Source organism: Alternaria atra (genome assembly GCF_907166805.1).
Source record: "Alternaria atra isolate CS162 genome assembly, contig: 34, whole genome shotgun sequence".
Lineage (NCBI taxonomy): Eukaryota > Fungi > Ascomycota > Dothideomycetes > Pleosporales > Pleosporaceae > Alternaria > Alternaria atra.
This window is the reverse complement of record NW_025091333.1, coordinates 1580202-1594721: the sequence shown is the minus strand read 5'-3', so window position 1 is coordinate 1594721 and position 14520 is coordinate 1580202. Positions and strand designations below refer to the sequence as shown.

Genomic DNA, 14520 nt, shown 5'->3' with positions numbered 1-14520 from the left:
CAGCGCCAAGCTCTCATGCAACCGGGAATACTGACCCGCCTCCGCAGCAGGCGGCATGACAGTCAGCAGTGCCAACATGTGCCCCCTGGGATATCACAGGAAGTTGGAACGCTACAAGGTGCTGAAATGAGGACCTGAACATGCTGATCGTTAGGTGATATGAAGAGAGGCTTAACGCCCTCAAATACGAACTCTTTTGTCTTCACACCTACGTCTGTGGCTGTGACTGTTCGTTAAGACACAGCCTTCGCTCTTTTAAGCGTTACCTTCGTTTGATTTTAGCGTTTTTCTACTTCGAGAGGTCCCATCATGGTGGTGAACTTCTTCCACGAGGCGTGGTCCTACGTCGGGGTTTGCGGATTCATCGTCATACTGCGATTCGTATGCAAGATCCAGCAAGGCGGATGGCGAAAGCTGGCTGTGGATGACTTGCTGATGGTCCTCGCGATGGTGAGTGTGCTTCTTCCGCAGTGGCGCGAGTGGAAATTAACAGTGTACGAACAGTGCTTCTACGCAGCCGAGACCTCAGCAGCGCACATGATCGTGACCTGGATGGGCATGGCCAACAACAACATGAGGCCTGAGTACCGCGCAGCATTAGATCCGCATTCGGAGGAGTGGGCGATACGAGTCAAGGGCTCCAAGATGAACATTGTGGGATGGTTCACCTACTTGACCCTCTTCTGGCTGTTGAAGTCGTGCTGGACTATCTACTATTCGAGGATGACGGATGGTCTCTACCGGATGGATGCCCGAATCAAGATCGCATGGACTGTCCTTGCGACTACATTTCTGGCCTGCGTGTGCGTTATTGTTTTCCAATGCCGTCCTTTCAACAAGAACTGGCAGATCAACCCGAATCCTGGTAGTAAGTTCTCGAAGTGCCTGTGAAGCCAAATATTCAGGCACAGTTTGCTAATGTTTCAATTTCCCAGACCAATGCCAGCCTGCATACTCTTTCCTTCAGGTTTCCTTTCTCATGGCCTGCAACACAGTAACAGATTTGTATCTCATGTCGATCCCAATTCCGGTATGTCTAGTACCCCGCTCGACCCTTACCACTGCTAGCTTACACTGCGCTACAGATCATTTGGAAAGCGCGCCTCGCTACGAAGACTAAAATCTCGCTCCTCGTCCTCTTCAGTCTCTCCTGGGTCGTAGTCATCTTTGGTATCGTCCGATGCGTCACCCTCGTCACAACTGGCGAATACGAAAAGTCTCAGTCCGGTCCCTGGTCTGTCCGCGAATCCTTCCTCGCCATAATCGTTACCAACGCGCCCGTCGTTGTCCCGCTTCTTAAGCGCTGGTTCGACAAAGTGACCGGCATAGCCTCTACGCGCATCAAGTCGTCCAAAGGCGGCTCGTACCAGCTCGATTCGCAGGACCGAAGCAACAAGCCCAGCTCAAATCTGGCCAGCCGTGAGGAGAAGAAAAAGAAGAAGTTTCAACACCCGCTGTCGCTGCCGATGACGACGAAGTGGGGAAGTGATGAAGAGATCACAGTGGATCAGCAGATGATGGGTACGGGTGGAAGGGCGGTGGATCAGCACAGGGATGCGAAGAGCGACGTGTCAGTTGAGGCCGTGGAGATGAATGATATGAGGCGGCCAGAGCGGTACAGTAAAGTCACAGGGCAGGCGAGGCCTGGTGGACCGAATGACTACTCGCGGGACATTGTCGTGACACAGGGGTGGGAGGTCAACTCCAAGTACTAGGGAGAGGACTCGTGGGAAGAATGGACATACACACCAAAGAGAGGCGTTCACGAAAAGGTATAGTTTTATTAATAGACTCCAGAAGGTCAGCTGGTAATTTTCCAGTGTTCCGACATGGAAGGGCCTCTCCCTACTCCATCCACGCCTCCTCCCACTCCAGCCACTCCGTCGACTCCGACGGAGCGGCGTAGTTAATAACGTGTTTTATCAGTCAGTGGGCCACCCCACCAAAATCGACGCGACTTTTTGTACGATAGCTCAACAACGCGATAGTCAAATACACTCAGAGTTGCTATCAGTCAATCAGTCAGTTGTCAGTTCATCTATGCGGCTCAAACTGTCAGTCCGGGAGTAGTAAACTGACCTGACTGACTGCCAAGACATTTTTGGAGTCGTGAACTGAAACTGAACTGAACGCCAAGACCGCTATCTTCGTGTTGCACTGACTGGTTGATTGCTATCTGATTGCTATAGTCAATAGTCGTATTTACTAAGATAATCTTGTACTGCGGCGATCTCAGCTATTGTATGCCCTCCTGCTGGTGTTTTAAGACCTAACTGTCGCCAGCTCTTAAGCACTGCAGCGCGTTAAGCAACTCAGGCTTTATTTGCAGCCGCCGCGTGCCTAGCATGTCACCAAGCTCGCTGAACGTACGCTCACAATCAGCAGCTGAGGCTGGTATTGTAAGCACGTTGATAGCAAACTTAGCAAGCGTTGGGTACTGCTGCGTCTGTAATTGCCAGTACTTAGGCGGATTGAGAGCCATCGGATCGTCCTCTGCGATCGCTGGTACGCGTTTCCACCGCTCGTACTCATCGCCAAGATGCTCCTCTACCTGCTTAACAGCAGCGTCTAATTGCAACTTTAGAAAGGCAGATCGCGACGCTGTTGGACCAACAACACGCACTCTCTTTGCCGGGCGCCTCTCATCGCTGTCGCTTGTCACGCTGCCAACCACTGTTGCTTCTTGAAAGCCCTTCCACATCGCTATAAAAGCGCGATGATTGTTTGTAAGCCACCCATCGCGGTAGTGAGGGCCGTCGCGCTGCGTGTTGTGATCATCAGGCACTTTCCATAGTGCCTCGAGATGGTGCTTATAGTGTGGGTGGAACACTGTAGCAGCGTAGTAGACAGGCGCGTCGTCAAACTTTGAGTAGTACTGCGATAGTTTCTTGTGAGCTAAGTTAACGTTAAGCATAAGGTGATCTTCTGGCGCTAACGGATCATTATAATCAATATCCTTTAAGCGCTCTTTAAGCGCTTCGAGCTCGTTAAGTAGCCACTTAAAGGTAATCAGAACTTCCCATATTGCGCCGTGGCGGCCGTGTTTACCGTGTCCCTCTAGCAGCGTAGAGGCCTCTGCGAAGGGCGCTAGAAGCTTCATATACTCGGTGATTGTTGCCTAGTCGCTAGCGTTTAGGCCACCCTCGCGCAGAAAAAGCCTAGGTTCCTGGAACACGCTATCGCTACCTCTAGGTCGCCGTGAGCGGCGAGCAATAACCTCGTTGTGGCGGCCCTCAGAAAGCTTATGCTCAACGTAGTTATCAAGCGGGCCTTAGAGCTTAACAGCGCGTGCAAAGGCAGCAAAGTAGGAGTTCCAGCGCGTCTTAACTGGCCTGATTAGCTCTCGGAGGACAACAGGCTTACCTAGCGACTCAGCTTCAACTCTTTGGAGTTTCTGTAACAGCTCGCGCGACTAGGGCGTACAGATGGACGCGATAATATCAAATAGTACACTAATAGGCCCATATTGACGCCACTCTTTCATGAAAACCTCCTCGTCTTTAAGGCTGCTACTAGCGTTCTCGTATGCGTCGCGGTCTTTGCCCCATATGATAAGTTGAGCTCCAAGGTTGAGTATATGGCAGCAGCAGCGTAGACGCCGCTCAGAGGCGTCAAAGCCGTATATACCAGCCAGATGATGGACGGCAGTATCATTGTTGTATGCGTTGTCAAGCACAAAAAAGCCCACTAACGCCTTGTCCACCCTAAAGTTTGTTAGCGTTGTTGCAACCACAGCGCCAATATTATTACCACTGTGCTGCCCATGAAGCTCTGGCAAGCCCAGAACAAAGTCCTGCACATCGCCCGCTGCGTCCATCAGATGTACGCAAATGCCCGTGAGTCCATGCTTGCCGCTGGTCGACGTCCAGTTATCGAAGGAGACATGAATAAGGGACCGCGCGCCGCTTAGATAGCTTCCAACAGCAGGTATGTACGAGTGATACTCGGCAACAATCGCGTCGCGGAGAGACTGGTGGTTACGCCAAAGTACTGCCTCTGCTAACGGATTAGCAGCTCGAATTAACTGACGAAAGGTAGGCGTTTCAATAACGCGGAGGCTTCGGTTATCGGCAGCTATCCAGTCCTTTAGCGCGTCTTGAAACTTGCGCTTTGTAAATGACGATGATATCTCATTCGCAACCTCCTGCGACACCTCAACACCACTATCGCGCATGAGGCTGACGATTGAGCCCTGGTTAGGATCGCGGCTTCGTCGGAGAGGTCCTTGGGCACCAAGGCTGTGGCCGGGCACGCCTTTAGCTAGGTGAGTAGCTGCTGCTGACGTTGATCCAGCGTCGTACTCGCCCCAAGTTTCTTTTGTATGTGGCAATAGAAACAGAGCCAGTAGTTACGATGTTTGATACGATGATATACTGGCCAGCCGTACTTGTATATCCAACTTGGGGCACCTCTAGCGTGCTCTTTCTGTCGCCTCTCCAGGTACGGGACCCGTGACCAGTCTAAGCCGTCAAAAGAAGTATCATCAGCCTCATCTATGGCCTCGCTGATTGGCGCGTCAATCGATTGGTTAATGCGATCAAGCTCGGTGTTGTTGTCAACAGATGGCGTGACCGACGCGTTCGCAGGTGGATCTCCGTGTTTATCGCGCTCAACAAGTCGGCGGAGGCTCTGATTCGATTGCTGGGTCATATCAGCACCAAGAGAAACTGGTATAACCCGTAAGTAGGCGCGTCGATAGATGGTAGCGTTGGCGTAGAGTTAGGGTTTAGAGCGTTGCGCGATTGGGCTGCAACACTAAGGTTTGGCGCTAGCCGCTTACAGAAACTATATCAACAGCCTCACTAACAGCCTCACTAACAGCCTCATCAACAGCCTAGAATAAGCCTCCGCAACACTATGTATCAATCTCATATCAGTCAATCCAGTCAGTTTAAGAGTTCTGAACTGAACTGACTGATAAGACGAGAGCTCCAAACTGACACTGAACTGACTGCCAAGCAATCAGTCAGTCAGTCAGTCTCATCAGTTTGGATTGATTGTTAGCAACTCTGGTTGCAAAGTTGGTAGGGTGGCCAAAACTCGAACATGGCCAAAATGCGCACGGACACGGTAGTACTGCGACGACTACAACACCAAAAACCTATCGTGAGATCGCTTCTGCTGCAAAACGAGCAGCCTTACGCGCTACCTCAATCAAGCCCATCAAGCTGAACAATCAAGCTGACCCTCCTCAGCTTGGATTGCTAAGAACTTAGTATAGGCGAGCTTGACTTGATGGGATTGATAGTCATCAAGCTATCAATCAAGCGCTTGCAAGCCGCTTGATTGTTGACAAGTCTGCGCCGCAGTACAAGCTCATCTCAGTAAGTACGACTGTCAACTATAGCAATCAGATAGCAATCAATCAGTCAGTGCAACACCAAAATAGCGGTCTTGGCAGTCAGTTCAGTTTCAGTTCACGACTCCAAAAATGTCTTGGCAATCAATCAGGTCAGTTCACTACTCCCAAACCGACAGTTTAAGCCGCATAGATGGACTGACAGCTGACTGGTTGACTGATAGCAACTCTGGTACAGCTAGTCAGCGGCAGCGACGTAAGAGAAATCAGCGACGTCAGTATATAGCCTGTGGAGGCGCTCTCTGGGCCCAGCAAGCCCAGCAGCTCGCTGCAGAAGCAGAAAGAGTGGTCGTAGAGAGTGACCAAGCTCAGACTGCTCAAGAACGTCAGCGAGCACCGCCAACGCGTACGAAGTGTCATATCCAAGGACACACGAGGACTTGATGTAGAGGTATATAGACTAGCTCTAGGCAAAATTCTATTCTATTATTCTATATCGTTGTGGAGCTATTGCGAAGATCGTCGCGTCGATTTTGGTAGGGTGGCCGGATGACTGATGTGGCCGGATGAGTGATAAAACACGTTACTTCTAGATCATTACGTTTCCCTATGTCACTGTGCTGAAGAGGGACATTCGCATATTCGGGAGGTAGAGATGCAAATGTCAGCTGAGACTGACGGTACGAAACCAAAAGGGCGGATACGTCGATGTGTGAGGTGCTTGGGAGTGAGAAAGCTAGATCATCATACCGATAAGCGTGAAACGCTCTGGCTCAGTGCACGACGTACCTGGGCACATGGTTATAATATGGTTATTTGGATAAGCAGTCGTTAGCGTACCAAAGCCCTTTTCAGCCAATTGGGCAGATATCATTAGTAACAAGATTTCCTATGATTGGTTTAAAAAGACTCTGGTACGCTGACGTCTGCTTAAGCAGTTATCCAAATAACCATATTTATAACCATGTGCGCTGGCATGGTGCACGATATATAGTAAGACCAAGAATACAATTTGGAGATGGTAGTAGTGCAGAACCATTGCATGTCACTCTTTAGTAAGACTAGATGATCTTGCAAATAGCGTAATGCATGTGTCAATGAATTTTCTTTTACCGATCCTACCAAGGTTTCTTGAACGAGCAGGCTAATTCTAGAACCGCGCCATTGACGGTGGGTGGGGACAACTTCTGGTCTGATCTTGCGGCTACTGTAACAGTTATAGCACTTTCTAGTACTGTAAAGCCGGGATTGGAGATCATCATGCACTTTCGATCTACAATAGCGCGCCAATCTCCTGCTCTATTGCCATTGTGCTCTGATGATCTTCAGCATCCCCCGCATCCAAAGCTGACGAATTAACAAGGCCTTCGTGTGGCCTGATGCATCATGGCTAGTATCCCTACCGAACTCAATTGCACAGCGTGCTAACTTCGGTACAGTGTACATCCAGTTCATCTCACGCGAACATAGAACAACAGCAATTGCCTGCTATGATGAAGTCTTTACATCAGGCGCTCTAATCAAGCAATTTCATCGCAGGGTAGGCTGAGGCTGTGCCTGACGTTAACGTGTGATTATTAGTCCAGAACCGCGGGAGCGCGCGACTGTGAGTTCGAGCAAGTATACGCCTAGACCTTTATCAGGGCCTGTGTGGCAAAAACTACCGTCTCGCTTCAATGCTGCTGCGGACGGGATATATTTTGACAGAATCATTTGCTGCATGTCGAAGTCTTCCGTGATATTCGATAGTCTTCGCAGAAATCGTGGCTGTTAGGCTTTAAATGAACTTTGCCAGGCATAACATCGCCAGTGTGTCCATCAACCAAGTAAGTTACTTGCTTGACACCAGGGCTCCAAGCAACTGTGGGCCCTTTGGACCGACCAGTTCAACCGGTTGCTTTAACGTAAGCAGATCGTCTTGGGGTGATTGGCCAGTGTCGCGCGTCGGTGCTTAAGGTTCTAACTAATTTAGTCTGGCCCACTGTAGTGCTCTAGCGCCCTGGTGTCAAGCAAGTAACTTACTTGGTTGATGGACACACTGCATGTGAATATTATAACTACGCACAAGAACAAGGTCATCTCTTCCATTTATCCTATTTCGGTGGCCTGAGTCTGCCTGAGTGCGGGGACCCGAGTCTGCAGCAAGCAGAGTTTCCAACAATCAATCGATCTACAGATTAATTACCATATTAGGTCTTCCGCCAACCTTAGAGTAATCTTCTAATGCTTAACAGAGTAATCAATCTGTAGATCGATTGATTGTTGAGAACTCCGGCAGCAAGCCCCTCAGTGTCCTCTACTTCTCTATGGTGAGCATTGCGAAGATTGTGACGTTTTCCACGATCATCTCTATCTCCACACCATTGAGCTCGCATGCTCACGACGCTTGGGCCTCTAGTATAGTGCTGAATGGCTGGAGTCCAAGTTTGTTAGGTTCGTCCAACGTGGAGAATCGAAGGCTCCAGACGTAACTGTGCAGATGATTCTCTGACAGAACTCAACATGAACGCTTTGGGAGGGAAGGCCTGAAGGCGCGATACAAGTATAAAGAGAGAAGGAGATACCACGGTATTAATATCAGCCTTCTATCAGACTCAGATAAGCACTTGCCAGTCGGCCGCTACTTTCTATCGCTCGTCATCCTTCGTTCACTGACTATTCAATCACTCTACTGTTCTTTCGCTCAACACACCCGCCCAACCGCTATCATGAGGTTCTCCCAGGCAGTAGTAATCGCTGCCGTGGCGGCCACCGTGGCTGCGAAGCCCATCGTAGCCCGCAGCGACAATGTCAAGGCATGGGACGACTACAACAAGTGCTGTGAGATTCGTGACAAATACGATCCTAAGCATGCCTGCGTCAAGCCCGATGGTCCGAAGTACAACGACTACGGGAAGAACGATGACAAGAAGAAGCGCGAGGACAACGACAAGAAGAAGCACGAGGACGATGACAAGAAGAAGCACGAGGACGATGACAAGAAGAAGCACGAGGACGATGGCAAGACGAAGCGCGAGGACGATGACAAGAAGAAGCACGAGGACGATGGCAAGAAGAAGCACGAGGACGATGGCAAGAAGAAGCACGAGGACGATGACAAGAAAAACGACTACAAAAATGACAAAAAGGACGGGCCAAAAATGGATGGCGATAAGAAATACGATGAGTAGAAGCACTACAGATTTGGTGAGGGCATCACCCTCAAGTTTGAAGGGCAAGGCCTACTAAGCGCCTCATCATGCGAGAATGTACACCTGAGCGAAGGGCAATTAGGGGAGGGACATTAATTATTTTGAAACTCGCGCCGCCTTTCGTGACTTAAGATTAATGACCTAACGGCTCTTTGTTGTCAGCTATCGGGCCTACTTAGAGGTAGCTTGCCTTATCACTGATTATGTGACAGGAGGATATATATTCGCTCACTTTGATAGTTCTTTCAATCAACCAACGTCTTCCTCATCTCCTCTCACACTTGCTTATAGTTGTACTTATACATGGGCCTTAATGCTCACAGGAGTCCCTTATTAACAATATAATACCATCTCTTCTTTAACAAATGCTCCACCTCTCTTCCGTTTACCTTTCCTCCTTTTCACTTTTGCGCTTACTCTGCAACAAGCTAGCAGCTTCGGACCCAGAAACGAAGCACTTTGAGCCGCAGCCATACCTAGGCAAATGGTGTAAATGGTTATTTGGATAACTGGTTAAGCAGCCGTTAGCGTACCAAAGCCCATTTCAGCCAATCTATAATCACTGCATCATTTCAAATCGAGCGACCTGCTCATCTGTGCTCAGTTCCGTTTGGTGCTAGGCCAATCAAGCACAACAAATGTCAGCATGCTTACGAGCGATCAAACTTACCTATCCTGATATGCTATCTTGATATCATCTCTGCTATCCTGCTATATCCGATATGATATATATCGGATATCGGATAAAGCTAGGGTCCCTTATCCTGATACCAGAATAGATATCAGGATAAGCTGCGGGGTCTGATTGGCCAGATGTTATCTCATCAATTGATAAGATCCGTTTTTTTCCGAGAAAGGGTTGCAGAGTTCGAATCGCTCTAACTTTACCACATGATTCAAGTGCGTAGATATGATGTGTCCCATTATTCCGAGCTTCTAATGTCCTTAATCATGGCTTCTTCATCACAGCAACCTGCGTATAGCGCGTCGCATTCTCAGACGAGTATTGATCCTGCTCTTGATCAGTGATCGGAATGGTCTGGTCTGGTCTGGTCTGTACCCTCAGACCAGACCAGACCAGGTGCTTACATAAGGACCGGTCCGACCAGACCGGTCCGACCAACAAGACCGCCAAGAATGAAGCTAAAGAAAAGAAGGAAGCCGAGGAAATGTATTTTACTACTAACTATCAATCCAGTCGTCTTCGTTTTCACTATCCTCGATATCGCTGTTACCCTCAGCCTGGGGCTTTCCATACCAGGCCCGGAGACACTCACACGCCTCTATAATATCTGCCTTCAGCCTACCACGGCGATCAACTATCGTAAGCTTTGCGCTACTAAAGAGACGTTCGCATTCATCCGACATAGGTGAGATCGCAAACATGTCTAGAGCGAAGCGAGCGAGATCTCTTTGGGAGTCGTAGCGAGATAGCCAGTACGCAATAGCCTCATTGCAACCTGCCTCTTCGTCATGAAGCCGGTCAGTAGAGATGTACTGTTCATACAAATCAGTTGTAGAAACTGGAGCGTCTATTCGAATACGCTTATGTTCCCGCTGGCGATCAAATGCTGGATCAGGATCTCTCTCCTTTCCATACCTGGGCACCATAACCCGTTATTCATAACCCGATTAGGATTTAACCTGGTTATGCATCCTTATTAAGTTATCCTGTTAACCGGTTATGCCGTTCTCCTTAACCCGTTAACCTGATAATAACCTAATAAGGCCTTCTTGGCGTTCTGGGTGGCGTTGATCTGTGACAGTATAGCATGACCTGGAATTATTGGCTATCCTGTGGTGTCTGTGTAATGGGATGTTTACTTTTTGTACATGAAACTAGGAATCCCGTGCATCCCGCGCATTTGATACATATCCTAGTCAACGGAGCGACTACAAGTACAGCTCTAAGAATGCTGGTAGAACTCAACACAGTCAACCATATCTTATTGCCCCTCGCATTCTCCTCCTATTGTTACATGGTCCTTAAAAGACCCTGTAAGTCCTTCGAATCACTTTAATGCTTACTGCTTTCGACTTTTAACCCTTAACCCACTATCGAAATGCCGTCCAAAGCATCTTCAATATCAACGCCTGAGACATCAACACCATCAGAACCAGCGCATTTCGATGCCGTTATCCGCTCTCACCATATCATTGCCCAGAATGCGCATCGTAAGCGTCGCAGGATTCAGTACAGTGTGTCCATCAACCAAGTAAACCAAAAATCGACCCTCTTACTTGACTTGGCTGACGAGAATCCTTTACCTTGCTTGATTGGTTGACGAGGAGCCTTTGCTTTGCTTGGTTGGTTGACATTACTCGATACAGCGCGTCCAACGTACCTAAGCTGTACGTAGGGGACCTCTCATTGGTCCGTACCGTATCCGTAGAGGGTGAAGGTTTGGGAGCCGTAGTACGGCATACGGCCCGGGGTTATCGGGTATTAGCTGGGGATCGGGCGTGAGGCCTAAAAAAGAGCGCAGGAGTCCTATACAGCTAATTTCTTAGTGTTGCGATTGCTGTAGTCATCGCAGTACTCAAAAAGAAGCAAAAAAGAGAGGTTTGTAACCTAATTCGAACAACAAAAACAGACAACAGCCTACAGTAGTTCCAACTAGACCTAAGAGAGCCATATAAGGCCAGGACAAGTCCCTACTAGTAACTACACTACACTATTGTAGGTCTAGTCAACGGAGATGGCAAAATCTCCATTCACAACAGCGTGTATACATACCTGCGCTGCCGGGGTCCTTGTAGTGTTGATTAATGGGATATAGCTGGCTTACGCGGTATCTTGACATGGCCCGGAGCCTCCTGCAAACCTCGCGCGTATACCGTGCCAGCGATCCATGAACCATGCGTTGCTTGTTCGTCGGCGAGTTTCTTGTTAACGCCGTAGTCTCGCTTAAAGCCGCCGCACGACAGGTGTTGGCGGGATATTGCAATTGCGAGATGCCGATATGTCAGGATGCCGAGTGCTGTGTTGAGGTACAGACGCGCCTCTCGTGAAATCACTCGCGTGAGCCTGCTTGGGTCCCAGGTTTCGTTTTCCTTTGGCCAAAGAAAAGTAGAAGGCGGATCCTTGCGCTTGTACACTAGGATATCAAGCTGCTGCCAGAATGGCAGGATGAGCCAAAGGTAGTACACCAGCAACTCGCTCACCTCTTTTGGCAGGTATCGATGGATTATCTTCGTTGATCCAGTAATATTGTAGCCCTTATGGTATGAGGTAACTGTACTAATCAAGCCTTCTTCAATGAAGATCCCGCGGTGCTGTCCCTGAGCGGTATTGCTATGCTGCAATCCTATGAGCTCCGTGCCGCGTGGTGGCTGCCCACCCGTCATGTGGATGAGCAGGAGCAACCGCTCGAGGAACTGGTCCACCTTCTCAAAGTACGCTTGCACTGCCTTCGTCTTCCACCGAAGCTGGGATTCTGGGCTCATATCAACCATCTCGTCCCTCAGCCAGTCGTTCTTAAGTACTCTGTCAAGCAGCCATCTGTCGCCGCCCTCACGAAGCTGGTCTGCATTGCGCTGATCCTTGAGGAAATTCCAACCTTTCTTCCCGCAGCTGTGATCATCGTGAAGTCGATGGAGATGGACTAGTGGCACTACATCGTCGCGACTCTCGTCGGGATGCAGAAGGAACAATCCTTCAAGCTCTTGTTGGGCCTTGTTAACTTGTATTGCGACAAACTTTCGCAATGCATCCATGCTGAAGCCCGAGTCCTTGTATGTGACGGAGCTTCCATCCTCTGACCAGGCGATGTAGCCAAGCGATGTTGTGTTGCTCACCACCTTTTTCGCGTACGATCGCAGTCTGCATGCCCAGTCGAAGGCTGTCCGAGATCCCCGCACCATAAAACGCTCTCTCATCTCGTCCAGCATGTCCGACGGGTGTTCGACTTCTCTCTCTTCCGCAGCGACTACTGATCGCTGTACAACAAGCATCTGCGCCATCTTGATGAACTTGGATAAATCAGGCGAATAGCTGAGCGGGCCGCGAAAGACGCCACCGGGGTTCTCGTCAATGCCTAAAACTGCGAGGAAGCTTAAAACTACGCTCTCGAAGTGGTCGCCTTGAAGTGTGTGGTCGAGTAAAGCAATGCATAGTTGCAGACATGCTCTGTCAAGGTTGCAAACTACCTCTTCTACTCTTTCTGTAGGCGACCCAGGACATCCTGATAGGCGCTGGAGGGACGAGAGCTCCTTCGCAAGGCGCATAACCCGATCTAGGTGGAACAACTGAGCATTTGTGAACCTGTGTAATAAGGGAACGTTGTGGCTTGGCTGACTCGTTCGGTACACAAAGCAGAGAAGGCGCGTCCAGATACTCTTGTACGCACGGAACGTGCTCTTCTGCAGTTTGACCATGAGCATACGGTCGTGCTTGCCTGAACGGCCAACAATAAAGCTGTTAATTTGTGCCTGGTCGAAAACGCTGATTTTGTCCTCGCAGATAGATTGGTGAGCGCGCTCAATAAGTCGGTCGAAGCTCTCTGAGACGACGATAAGGGCAGGCTCGGTGATCGGATTCGCTGCATATGCTAGTGGGGCGATGTCAGCCATGTGCAAGCCATTGAAGTAGCGCGGCCATCTAGTCATTTCAAGCCAAGGCGATACTTCAGTCTTAGAGACCTGGCTGTTATAGATCTTCGCTCTAGCATCTTGCTCGCAGGTCCCTACCGTATGCTGCTCCTCGATAAAGGCTCGGAAGACGTCGGCATGCCCTCTTGGTCTACTCTTCACCAGCTCTTGCACTTGATCTGGGACCTTTACTGAAAAGAAAGAGCTCTGCGCGCCAGTAACGAAGAAGCGTTGGCAGTAGACCTCTTGAAATATAGGCCCTTTGTCTTCTTCTCGTATGTCTGCTATCCTTGAGGGTCTCCCCCCCTTCCGTGGCAGCAGGCGATGTTGGTTAAAGTGTGTGCTCATCTGTTTTAGCGCTGACTTCGTTCGTAACCGTATAAACTTGCAGCAAGTACACTGGTAGCCGCGATAGAGTCTAAGCTCTGGGATTGGCGAATCTGTTGCTAGTGGCATAGGAATAGTGGTAGTTGCTGGATTAAGGAGGTGGTATTGGTTAAGGAGATAGTTTGCGAGCAGGTCAGCTGGCTTTCGTAATGGAGAGGGAAGTAAGAAATTAATAGCAGCATAACGCGCATCGTTAAGGTGGTGGACTCTAATGTGGGTGGCAAGAGTAGTAGGCGGAACAGCATAGCCGCATGGCTTGCACAGCAGTACGCTAGAGGGCGCATAGAAAGTAAACAAATCCATAGTTAGGGACTGTACAGTAACTGCAGTAGTAGCGGCAAGCAGTAGAAAGCAAGGAAGAGAGATATTAGCAATATAATATGCGTTCTTAGTAGATAGCAGCGGCTTGTTGACAGAAGAAAAGCGTACGCGTTGCGTGCTAGTCGACGTGGGTCTATTGTTGTTGTTGCTGTTTAGCGCCGAAGTAGGATCGAGGTGGAAGCGCATGGGTGTCTCCCACTACCGCAGGTGATTGGCTGAAAACGCCATTGAGGGCTTGATGGCCATGGTCATATATCTTAGTATTGTAGGGGCTGTAGGACGCGATGTGCAAAGTTTTCCTAACATCTTCCAGCTAAATTGTCTTTAGATTGCTATAAAAGTCAAGCAGAAAGCACTAACAAATCAGGGAATGAGTGAACCGACCCTTCAGCGAATGCGCAACAGTGTAAGGGTGCGATGGGTTGACCATAAGTGCAAGGTATAACAGTAATGAATTCGATAGAGAAGCTACACTACGCTTGCGCTGAGTCTATGTATCACGTAGTGCTAGGTTCGAGAAACTTCTAAGGGTCCGTGGAGCGCCGATGAAGCCCCGACAACGCTCCGAGGGTTGCAGCCTATCCCAACCAGCTATAACGAAGGCCACAGGCCAAGTACTACTAACCAAGGCTTCAGCCTCTTACAAACAGGAACCATAATGCATCATTTAACGCTCATCGACTATTCTTATCCTCAAATCGGGCACTCCCACTTGCTTTCGTCCTTACAGCT

At 49.4% G+C, this 14520-nt stretch overlaps 2 protein-coding genes across 2 annotated transcripts; both read left to right on the top strand.

Moving 5' to 3' along the window:
* Positions 1–309: 309 nt before the first annotated feature.
* Positions 310–1715, top strand: ALTATR162_LOCUS10943 (uncharacterized protein; the record flags this gene model as incomplete). The annotated part of the gene is made up of 4 exons (XM_043318583.1): positions 310–450; positions 505–868; positions 936–1030; positions 1086–1715. 4 exons carry the CDS (start codon positions 310–312, stop codon positions 1713–1715), a joined length of 1230 nt encoding a protein of 409 aa, XP_043174518.1.
* A 6292-nt stretch (positions 1716–8007) lies between these two features.
* Positions 8008–8469, top strand: ALTATR162_LOCUS10942 (uncharacterized protein; the record flags this gene model as incomplete). The annotated part of the gene is made up of 1 exon (XM_043318582.1): positions 8008–8469. One exon carries the CDS (start codon positions 8008–8010, stop codon positions 8467–8469), a length of 462 nt encoding a protein of 153 aa, XP_043174517.1.
* Positions 8470–14520: the final 6051 nt, after the last annotated feature.